Source organism: Falco naumanni, chromosome 10 (genome assembly GCF_017639655.2).
Source record: "Falco naumanni isolate bFalNau1 chromosome 10, bFalNau1.pat, whole genome shotgun sequence".
Taxonomy (NCBI): Eukaryota; Metazoa; Chordata; class Aves; order Falconiformes; family Falconidae; genus Falco; species Falco naumanni.
Genome location: NC_054063.1, coordinates 741,574 through 753,676, shown reverse-complemented (window position 1 = coordinate 753,676; position 12,103 = coordinate 741,574). Strand labels below are relative to the sequence as shown.

The window sequence follows — 12,103 nt, the reverse complement described above, 5'->3', positions numbered from 1 at the left end:
AAAAGAGAAAGATAGCAAGCACAATCCCATTCACTGCCAAAATACCCATTGATCCTTTAATCCTCAGGGAATTATTTGGAACTGCTTCCTCCTCGAAAGAATCACTGTATTGACGCAACACTTAATTGTGCAATTACACACGCGTGTTTCTCTCCTGGGCTTTGCAGAGCGGGGCTGTGTTGCTGGAATGCTAATCAGAAAGCCACTGATACCATCTCGTGGTGCACACAGCCTGAATGCAGACTCCCAGCTGACAGCAACCCCTAGATACCTTCATGGGTCTCTTCAGCCTTTTCAGGCAGGAAACCAAAGATGGGAATTGAAGCCCTGCAAGGACTGGAATTTGGGCTGGAGCCCAAAACTCTGTCTCGCATTGGTTTGTTGTAGCCTTCCTGGGGGCTGCGACTGGCACGTACCCGCGGGGACTCTGTTCAAATGCTCTGCTCAAATGCCCTCATCTGCAAGCTGAAAATATTACCTGCCTGTGAATGCCTGGTCAGTGGCCTCTCCTGCTCCTGCGCCACTGCCTGATCTCTGCATGGGGCATGCATTCTTTGCGGGATTGAATCTTTCATGGAAATTTTGCTGAAAGCATTGCTTCAGAGCTGCTGGGAAATGCTCTGCACGTGTGTATATACACCCACGTGTTCTTGTTTGGCCAGGCCTTGCTTTCCAAAAGCTGCAGTTGCTGTAAGCTTCACCAGATTTTTCTGATGCTTCATGTGTGCCACCTCTGACTTCAGGGGTGTGCAACAGTTAGGGCTGAGCTGCAAAAAAATCACTTCAAGGAGCTAGGGAACCTCTGGGAGCCACCTGTGTTACCGTGTCACATCTTGATTCAGAAACTGAACCCTGATTGTGCTCATTTGCCTCACACTAATTGACTCTAATAGGAGTGGGTTGTGAAGTAACGTAGAGCACGTCCTCGCTTCATCTCAGCCTGGGAAGCATGGTGCACACGGGGATTTATAGTTACCTGCAAGTAAATATGGAGGCTGGTTAAGCGTTAGATGGGAAGAAATACAACCTTCCTCCCGCTGGCTTTTAATGCTAATAGTTTCTTTGGGTTTAATCTGTTTACCATGACATTACTACTAATGTTTTCATCATCAGTTCTGCTTTCCCACCAGCATGAAGGATGGAGTTTCCAGGTGGGCAATCCTAGCTGTCAGCCACTTATCCATGGCCACAGGCTACCAAGTGAGCCTTGTACATCATCGGACCCGTGGCAAGTGTGCCCTGGACTGGCCATCCTGCTTTTTGAAAACCTTTAAAACTCTTCTAATTGATTTTTTTAATGCATCCACCACACTTGCCTAATGATATCTGGAAAATGGAAGGGAGTGGCTCTCATCATGTTGTTAAACAGTGTTTGACTGGTGTTATGGGCTCCTGGCCTCCAGGTTCCTCTGCTCATGCTTTCTTCTTATTTCTCTGAAAGCTTGAAGTTGGGGCAAGCTGCAGCTGCTCCCGTTGGCAAAAACTAGCAAAAACCGGTCCTCCTCTGAGTTCACGTGTTTGCTTCATGCACCCGAGTGCTTTGCATCCTCCAGGCAGCAGGACCTTGGGGTATATCAGTCCCATGCAGGACAAGGCGATGCGTTTTGTTCCTCACTTTCACGGCAAGGCTAAAAATACATGAAGAAGAGCAGGCAGCTGTGGTCTTACCTGACAACTGAGAGCAGCTTTGCTAGCAGAAAACCCCAGGGGAGAGCAAGGCAGGCAGCTGGCAAAAGTCAGCAAGGGGCTCCCTCTCCAGATGCAAGAGAAGCAAAGGAATTATAAGTAACATGCTGAAGTATGCAGATAGTTACCGGAGTTATTTTGACCATAAAGGCCAGGATGGTAAAGGCTTTTAACCTCTCTTATTCAGCAAGAAGCTGGAAGAGGCCACATAGTGATCTCAGCTGCCAAAGCTGCTGCGCCCTTTTGCTCCCTTTAATTTAATTGTATTAGTCCAGCCCACATCCTTTGTTCTTCCGCCCCGCTCAGGAAATCTGCTGCTGGTTTTGGCACGGCTGGCTCTGGCTCCACACGGCTGGTGTGCGGACAGCCAGGAGGGATGAGAGGGAGGGCAGGAAGGGAAGGAGGATGGGAAAAGGTCCCATGGGAGCAACCTGCTTAATGTGCCTCGTTTTTCTTAATAGTGCCACCTCATCCCTTCCTGGCGAAACTTCCTCCTGATAAGCCAAACAGGCAGAACTGAATGCAGGACGACTCCCACTGATACCAACAGAGATGAGAGTTCATGCTTAAATCTTCAAAAAAACAAAATGAGTGCCTGCAAGCCATGTCTTGTGCAGCAGGAGCTGCCAAGCAAGCGATGGTTCCTACCCCTAGCCTTCGGCTTCACTGAGGGGTCAGGGTGTCTTGCCTTTAGCAGTTCTGGTTTGTACCACCTGTTCCTCATCAGACCAGTAAGAAATAAGACAGTTTTGAGCTCCGTATTTTACTGGATTTCTCTGACTTCAGAGTCCAGCTGTACAAAATGTCACGAATCCATTACAGCAAGGCCAGGCTTCCCTAAATATGTAAAATGTCAATGTTCGCCTCTCCCTTTCACAGCAATGGAAGTCATATGCTTGCAGTGAAGTAGTGCATCATTCGCTTACTAGTTTTATAGGGGGATCCTTCCGTCATTGCTTGCTGTAATTCTTCTTGGCTCTGAAGAGTAAAACATATTTATGTTGGCATGTGGGATTCTGGAAAACCTCAGGAAAAAATAGGACTGGAAAGAAAGGTTTTCTGTCCAATGAAAATGTTTGTGATGCGTTTTCTCCATACCAGAATGAAAGCTTGAAATATAGAAACCCAAAAACCCTCTAAGCCAGATGCAGCTACCTATTTTGATTATTTTATCCTTTCTATTTTATTAGTAAATTTACTTTATGTTGTAATGCAGCGTATCTGCATGTGCAGAAACGTGCAATTCCAGATTTCTTGGATAAAAAATTGGGTCCACAAAGTTGATTTCAGTAGTTTGGGAACTGTTTGATTTTAAATCAGAAAGTGGCAACCCACTGCACTAAAAATAAAAAAATACTGATCCAGTAAATGACTAATTTTGTGGTCCAGGATAATTAGTGGAACAGCTTGGCAGATGGAAGGGCAGCAGGTCTAAATTACTGCACTAAGTTCATTTGCAGGAAGATATTATCTGACTTTGTTGTTATTAATAATAATTAATGAGAATTGAAATATTCAGCTAGGATTTTTGCTGTTGCTATTAGCGGGAATGTGTGTGTGTATGTGTATATATGTATTTGCTCTTTGATGATTTTCTCAGTTGTTGACATCTCAATCCTTTACTGTCTTGCTGTGGGACTTTAATAATACTCCAGAAATTACTCGGACCACACCTTTGTCTAGCAGGGAGGAAACTTGAGGCTTTTACAATTAGTGTTTCTGGTTATTCCATGAAAAACACACAGCATGGTCTGACAAGGAAGCAGCAGCAAAGAGTCAGGCAACAGACAGTCCTTTATCAGCAGGCTCACAGCGAGCGTTGGGTAGTGGCTCCCAGCTCGCCTTTGCATCTTGTTTTTGCAGCGCAGGTTGCTGGGGGTGCAGGGACGGTGCAGACACCTTAGAGTCTGCATGGACCTGCATGGCTACAAAGCCTTCTCTGGTGAAATACAGGCATTACTCTGCTGAAGTCCATGGTGCTTAAATTTCGGTGCCCCCAAGACACCACGATGGTCACTCAGTCTTGTGCCCTCCATGACAGCTGCCTTTGGTGTTTCTGCTGGGCATTCCCACCCCAGACTGCATCCTGCGGTACACTTGAAGCACATGTTTTATGAAATCCTTCAACTAACAGGGTTCCCATGATGGTGGAGACTTTTAATGAGCTGGTTTAGTGGATAATTGCTCTCACTGTTAAAAACAAACATGCTTCTCCCTTTGTTTTCAGCTTAACTCTCCTGAGTTTCAGTCTTCCAGCCCTGGATTTTGCTCCACCTGTTTGGCAGAGCTAAAGCCCTTCGGAGTCTGAAATCTTCCCACATGTCCTTAAAGACTAGGAGGAGTCATTTCCTAATCTTCTCCTCTAAGAGGACAGTAATAATTGGAGGGTTTATTATTGACTCTCTTGAGTTTTATATGGTTTGTGTTTGGGTTTGTTAGATAGGTTGTAATTGTTCCTTTTTGTCATTGTACAACTACTGTTAATAATCACTGTTCACTGTGTCTATGTTTAAGGATGTGGCCCCACTTCTGTTAAAGTTCCAACGTTTGGGGCTCTGATGGACAGTTGAAGGGTTGTTGATTTGGGTTTGGGCACCTTTGGAGACAAGTAGGTGCTGTTTACTCACTCTCTCTGTGTTTATTATTTTTAGCAGCTCCTTTTCAAGTGGTATTGTATCTCAGGTGGTTTCAGTTCTGGTTGTAGTCTGGGCTGTATTCTACCATCCTTAATCATCTTGAGTACTTTCTTCCCTTTACTTAACTTCATTTGACTTCGCCGAGAAATTTTAAGGATTGAGATTATATTTAGATGAATTCAGTTGGGGATTAGATGGGGGATTAGATGGATCCTAACAAGCAGATGCTGTGCTTTCTGTGGGAAGATTTATAGGCTTCATTAAACCAAGAGGGGCTCCTTTCCCCCGATGCTTACAGATTTAAAAGCATTGTATTATACCCTATTATTAATACAAATGAGAAACTATCTTGATGGCATTAGCCATCTTTTGGTGAAATTTCAAACCGTCGTCATATCCAAAGCCTCCATGAAAGGATGTGAGCTCTTTTATAGCCTTATGTACTGCAACTTTAAGAGGATTGTTCCTCATCCAGGTGCCCAAGCCTTTGCAGTGTAGAGGTATAAATGTCTTGTTCATGATATTTATCCGCCTAACCTGTATTTTTTCTGTTTGCAGCACTTTTTTTCCTATATATGTTGCACTGGTGGGAAACCTGATAAATACCATGATAGCAATGGTTTGGATCCCTTTGCAGGCTAAACCAAAGTCAGACTATTGTGTGATGGAGCACAGTAAGTATTTAGTGTTTCTGACAAATAGCACATGAATAGGAATGGGGGTTGGCATGCTGCAGGGACTGCTAAAGGACTTGGGGTTGCATTTAAGGGCAAAAAGATGCCAACCTTGAAACTCTGACACTTTAATGCCTAAGCTGTGTTTGTGGAAGGCTGTTATTCCCTGCCTGTTGACCACTCTGCCATGCAGAATTGCAGACTTCCAGCCCAGTGCTTGCTGTGCATCTTAGAACCCCTTGCTGGGGGTTAGTTTGGCCCAGCATGGAGGCAATCCTGCTGTCTCAGGGGGGTCCTCTGCATGCAGACCTGGCACCAGCTCCCAACCCCCTGCATCAGCAGAAAGCTGGTGCTGCAGAGGCACCTTTTCAGAAAGGTGGTGGTGAATCTGAACTAGCAGTCTCAGAGTTTCTTGCTTCCTGCCTCTAATAGAGTATTAATCAATATGTCGTCTTGTGTAGGCACATCACAGTCTGGCAGTGTGTTTAGCATCAGAGAAATCCTACGGCTGATGAAGTTTCCGGGAGTAATGGAAGTTTTCATAGTGAAGGTCTTTGCTGGATTTCCCATAGGTAAATCTCACCCATTACCCATGATTGCTGATGTATTTAAAATAAGATGACATACACTGTAGACCAAGCTTGTCTCAAGTTACTGAAAACACATTGCGTTTGATCATGGAGCAGTGAGGATTCAGCTCCTAACTCGATGCTGGGTGCTTTCAAATGCTCTCAGCTACATAGGGTCAAACCCCTGGGACTTAATGTAGAACAGACTACTTGTCACAGGCTGCTTCTGTGACTTTTGGCAAATCACTTAATCCCACTACTCCATCCCCCGGCTGTAAATGTTTTTTGCTTTGGTCTTTTTTTCCCTTGTCTATCATTTCTATTCAGGCTGTAATCTTTTCAGAGCAGAGGGAAATAATTTGTACTGTGCCAGAAACACTGAGGTACTTCCTGGTTTTACTTAGTGATTTTAAGGGTTATGTGTACCCTAACCTTTTTCTCAACAACAAAAAGCTATTGCTGGACAAGAGGCTGTGGACACTCTGTTGGCTGCGTGTAGGGGAGGCACAGCATGTTTCTTCCCTTGCATGTTCATGGTGGTACTTGTTCTTCTCTTTATATATTCTGCTCAGGTTTTTGCATCATAGTAGGAACCCACTGCTACCTCAAACCAATCCCAAACCTACCTGTTTCCCTGGTCCCTTTGAGTCAGTTGCTGTCCTGACATGGTCCATAGTCCATATTTGCTGGGCTATACATATCCTTGGCCACAATTCAATAAAATTTCATTTTGCCTACACTTTATCGTTGTTCCCCCGGCTTGTCTCTAGACAGGCCAGCACATCAGCCTTGTTAGTGGCAGTGTAAGGACAAGGTGACGTTCTCTGCCCCTTCCACACAGGGAGCCTTCACAGGTCTTTTCCCCGGCAAACCTAAAAGTGCCATTTCTCTTGATTATGGTTTCAAGAACTGAATTTTGTGCACATCAAAACACGTGTACATCAGGCATCTAAGCAAACTAAGGCACTTCCCTTCCAAAAAGGATCCCAAGAGAGTATTTAAGGCACCTTAGCTTTTATACTTTGCATCTTTTCCCAATTCATCTACATTGGAGAATCCTTTGAAGTTTAAATAATATAAAACGTGATTTACAAATTAAATTCTAATTTGTAAACTGTAAATTCAGTTTACAAATGAAAGTAGATCTGGCAGTGGAGAGTGGCTGAGTAAGACAGGGATGGCATTTCTGAGCTTGGTCAGGTTCCTCTGTTACTCCTTGCTAAGGCTGGCGGAGAACAAGCCTGACTGTAACTGTAGAGTAACATTCAGGGAAGTAAAGGATTTCTGATTTTTTTTCTTTTTCTCTTTTTGAGAACTGTAATTCTCTGAGATCAATAATGCCAGTTGGTCCTACCTCCAGTGCTGGAGAGAACATACAGTCTTGATGGACGGTTGGCTTGCCCTAATAGTGCACTTTTTTGGTTCTTATGAAGCTAAACTTTTAAAACTGTATTTTAAAAAGTGTTTAAAAATAACAGAATTTCACAGAACAAGACAATGAAAGTATGTTTTCAGAGGGTTTTCTTTGCTGATTCTGGCTTATTTCTCAGCTTAAAGTAGCATTCATGTCTCTGTTTAAAAATGCCTGAGACCGCATCCAATGCAGTCTGCGCGGTAATTTCCTGTGCGCTTTCCTTTTTCCAAAGGCTGGATGAGGTGCGCTTTGTTTTAGTCATCCCTGCTGAAATGCAAATTCCTCCCTGTTGCAGAAGACATTCTTCTTTTCCCATGCACAGCAAGAACGTGCAGCCAACCAAAATAAACATCCTCTGCCCAAAAATGCAAGGGAACTTCTAGGCAAAGAGTATGGAGACAGTGAAACTGAGATTTAAGGCAGAACGTGGGCTTACAGTCTGTCACTGAAACGGCTGGGAGTATTTCTGTAAGAGTAGGAATGGGTTCACGTGACGCACTCCTGCTACAGGTATAGTGCTTGCACTGTAGTGAGGAGTGATTAAAATCCTGGTGACTTCTCTGCAGGTCTCCACTTCAGATGACTGCCCATGTGATGGCAGCTGAAAGGGGATTTGGTCATCACCTACTTCTCTGCAGCTCAGAGGTGGAGGCTCAGCTCCTCATGAGCTCGTTTACCTTTCATCTCCAGGCTGCAACTGTGTAATTAATTAGATCACCCAAATTACAGACCATTCTCTATTTACTTTGTAAACAAGTGTGTGATATACACAGAAGAAAATCCTCTGTTCCTTATGGACCTCATTGTTGTCTAAAATTAGCTTGTTTGAGACTGAAAGAACCTCCCTGGGAGGGCTGCAGGGCTGGGAACTTCCTCCTTGTGTTGCATAAAGGCAGAGACATGGGCTCCGTGCCTCTTGCAGGAGCGTAGCTGCTCGGGGATGGATGGGCAGCAGACCACTCCAGCACAGCTGAATTATGTTCTCAGCTGGCCTGGGAAAAGAGAGCCTTTCTGCATTGCGGTAGAAAAGAGACAGAAAAGAAAACACGAGGATAAAAATGTCAGACATACCTCTTACAGACAACAGATCGCCAGGACCTTGAAAATACTGATGAAGAGCTGCTTGTGTGGATCATTACCTGCCTAATCCCTTTGGAAAATCTGGTTACAGCGTAATTGTTTTACACCTGTGTCCCATTTTTAAAAGGACTCTCTATAACATGTGGAACAGGATTTTGCAGTGAGCCCTAGGGCTCTGCATCCCATCACGTTTGCAGTCCAGTATGGGAGGGCTGAGACGACCTCTCAGGGGCCATGCTCACCTGCTCACACCAGCTCTCCATAAGGATTGCTAAACTGGCCGCCTGAAGGCACGGGCTGCTTTTAGAAATGTCATGTCTTTTTTTTTTTTTTTTTTGAAAATACGGTTTGCACTCCTGCGTCCCCTTGGTGCTTTTTCTCACCTTTATCTCGCAACCATTTACCTGCCTTCTGCTGCGTAACCCTAGTTACTCATCCCACCGGTGCCAGGTTTTCTAAGGAGTTCACCCCTTATTTAGACCCCCCTAACAAAAGGCAAGGTTTCCGAGGATATTTTTTGGTATTTTGGGTTTTTTTTCCTGTTGAAAACCTGTGGAAAACCTGAAAAAGTATGGATTGAGGCTTATCTGGGCAGCTCCTGTGTGGGCTTTTTCTGTCCCCAGAAGAGCCTGGGAACACGCCACCCCAGCAAGCCCACCTCAGGGTGGGTACATTACCCATGTGGCTGCATGCAGCTGACCTGCAGCCCACCCAGATGGGACCTGCTGAGATCTTTGTAAGAAATGCTTGTTCCAATGAGCATAAAAACTTTTGAGTTCAATCTGGGCCTTCCCTTGTGGGTTTCACCAAGAGATGTGTGGCCCGTGGGAGAAACACCTTTAGTTGCTAGGAAGAAGTGGGGCAAGGGGGTCTCCCTTGTCCAGGTAGCTTTAAGTGACCACGCAGGCGCAGGGACACCCATCCTAAGAAGAGAGATTTGCATCTCCAGGGGAGCCGTGCAATGTGTAACGCTGATTAAAGAGCACAGCCTATCCCCCTGCTCTGAAAGAAATCAGCTAATTTGGAGGAGAAAGATCCAAATCTGCCTTAACTCGATGAGGGACTTCAAAGGGGAGAGGAGCTGTAGAAGCAGGCACATGGCACCAGGAAGAAGCATCAGGTATGTAGGAAGGTTGAGCCCCTCCTAGGTGGTACCTGAGTGGGGCAGCAGGATGAAGGGCAAGCGCCCGCTTCAATCTAATCTTCCTGCGTGTGAAACAAAGTGTGGGTTTTCTTTCATTTCTTCACGTGTGCCTTTTATAAACATGTGCAATGCTGTTGCCTGGTTTGGATGTTGTGAGTAAATATTTGTTATTTGCATGTTACCTTAAGCTGGCTTTGAGCTAAGAGCGATTTCAAAGTACGGGGTGCTCTCTGCAGAGGGGAGTGGCAAAACCATAAATCCTCATGAGCCCCAGCTCCCCAGCACCTTCTCCAAATATCAGGAGAGCAGCAGAGCAGGGCACCCTTCCTGCCCCCCGTCCCTCTCCCCCAGCTCTGTGGGGCCAGTTGGTGTGCAGCTGTCCCCATTGGGGGGGGAAGAGGTGACTCCGGTGGGGTTCGGGAAGGCTTTGTGGCAGGTCCTGGGGTGGGAGGGTGGTTGTCCCTCAAGGCAAAGGTTTGGGATGCTCGGAGGGAGGTCCTCACTGCTGCAGGTGCTCCACTGGTAGTGGCACCGTTGGGCTACTAGATATGGTGGAGTTGCACTGGTTTGTAAGGGTGCAAGTCCTCCATGGTGTCAGCAGTTTGGGATCGCTTTCCTCACGCTTTTGGGAAATGCCAGCAAATGCTTCCTGTGCCACGAAGTTAGTGACCCACTTTGCTAGGCCACTAGCTGTCTTCTCGGTCCTCACACGTTGCCTGCTGAGCTCTGCTTTCTTCAGGAAGGAGAGGACCACAGTTCCATATTTACAGAGTCTTTGTACCTCAGAGGATCCTACAAGGAAGGGCAGGACCCCTGAAGATCGTCCTCTCTCCTCTCCTTCCCGCAGCAGTGCCGGTGGTCTCCGACAGGCGTGGTGGGGGGTTGTTCGCATGCAGAGAGCCCCCGTTTCCTACTGTCTTGGTCCGTCTGAGGTGCACAGGGCACTAGGGGAGGCAGCAGCCTCCTACCCCATACCACTCTTTGAGAGCCATGTTCTGTCATAATATTTTTAATTCAGTGGCTCCTTGTGTACGACGGGAGTGTGCGTACGTGTGTGTCTGCCTTTGTGTTTGTGATGGGGGAAACACACACTATTGTATTTCCATGTGAGATTGAGTGGGCATTTTCCGTTATGCGTTCCAGAAATTGCCTTAATTGAAAAGCAAACCCAGCCTGTGCTGTTTCTGTCCATACTTCCCTGACTGCTCGTGTTGACATATCAGTCCACGCCAGAGATATTTCATGTGCCACCAGTGTCATTGCCGAGGTGTGCAGTGAAACCACTGTATTTAGGCTGATGTCACAGCGTTGTTCCCCATGGTGAAAATCTTAAGTCAGGCAAAAGGGGTGAGGAATCCAATCTGATTATTTTTATGGTTACAGTCTTGTCTGAACAAATGTTTTCTAGCTGTCTTAATGGTTAGTCTGGCTTTGGTGATACAAATATTTACCAGTTTATAATAAACAGCTGAATCTACAGCCTACATAGTCACATTATTTAAAGATGAAAGTAAGTGGGGGGAAAAAGTTAACATTTAAAGATTAAATTACTACACTGACTTTAAATAGGTTTCTGCTTGTGTTTATATCCAGTCCTGGCAACTCCAGGGAGAGCTACTGACTCATACTGGAGGTGATTGGGAACAGGGTCTGGGCCACTATATGCGGTGCAAGCATATTGATACGTGCTTTTCATTAACTCTCCCTCTAGGATTGTTCCTGATAATGTTTTCTATCATCTCTATGGATTTCTTTGGCTTGGAAGCAGTGGAGTCTGGATACCTGATGTCGTATTTTGGTGTCCTTCAAATGGTAAGCGAAGTGGAAGTCCCCCTCTTGCCACACAGCTATCTAATTTGCCACCTTTTTGACACATGCTCTTCCAAATCCAGGTGTAATATTGATAGGCAAGTCCTAGCTCTGTCATGTGGCACTTGGTCTCAAAAAATAGAAGTGACTCCAAATTTATTCTGTTCTTTGGAATACGAAGGAATCAGAGCAAGGGAGTGTCCTAAAAGCTTTCTTCCCCTTGTCCGTCTTCGCCGATCTTTAAGCTGTGGAGCTAAAATTTCTTTGGATTGACATGTTGTCCTTGTTTTTTTAAGAAAACTTACATTGAAGCTAAAGTGCCCTGACAAAGGTTTTCCCTGGTGCAAATTAGCTAATTTACATGTACTTAGTAGCACCCTGTAAATTTACGTCAGTAGATGATCGTACTGTTTTTTTCACAGATGCCTTCAGTGTAGAGGAGAGACTTTTTTCTGCTGTGTGGAAACAAGCATAGCAAGCTTGTACTTTCCAAAACAAAAAAAATCCAAAAAGGTGGGCAATGGAACATGGTTAGGAGGCTACCAAAATGGGTAAAAGGGAAAAGTCAGCTGAATTACGCAGTAGCAGGGCCAAAACAAAAGGTGTTATGTCACAGCAGAATGTTCCTTTCAGAGAAAGAAGCTGATAATTTTGCAGAAAGAGCAGCAAATGGTTATAAGCAAGCCCCAAGGTAGGAATGCAAGTTAAGCAATATCCGGAGGGAGGGCGGTCTTGTTATTAAATCTGCCTTCATTTCCTGGGCATTGCCACAGTGTTCCTATGGGATCTGGAGGAGCTTCTCATCTGGGAAATGGCAGCTTTAGTTCCTTCCCTTGTGATCTGGATTTGGCACGGTGTTGCCCATTACTTAGGCTCTGCCCTGGTTTCAGCAAATCTGGGCATCTCAGTAGAGCAGCTGGTGAGCATGGCCATACATCAGCAAGTAGAGTCTGCAGAGTGAACTGTCTGGAGCAGAGGAGCTGGCGCCTTTGCCATGTCCATTCTGGAGGGTGGCTTTGGACTGAGCTGTCTCTCAGTCCCTGGAGCTCAACATCTGCTACCAGTTGGATGCATTCTCCCATCCAGCCTTA

General features: G+C 45.5%; 1 protein-coding gene across 2 annotated transcripts in view; it reads left to right on the top strand.

Moving 5' to 3' along the window:
- SLC22A18 (solute carrier family 22 member 18) overlaps positions 1-12,103 on the top strand; it is a 59,878-nt gene that overhangs the window by 30,096 nt on the left and 17,679 nt on the right. For both annotated transcript variants that reach the window (XM_040608593.1, XM_040608591.1), the window contains exons 5-7: positions 4,881-4,996; positions 5,458-5,568; positions 10,915-11,015. In XM_040608593.1, coding sequence (XP_040464527.1) covers positions 4,881-4,996; positions 5,458-5,568; positions 10,915-11,015 — 328 coding nt within the window. The remainder of the gene's footprint in view (positions 1-4,880; positions 4,997-5,457; positions 5,569-10,914; positions 11,016-12,103) is intronic.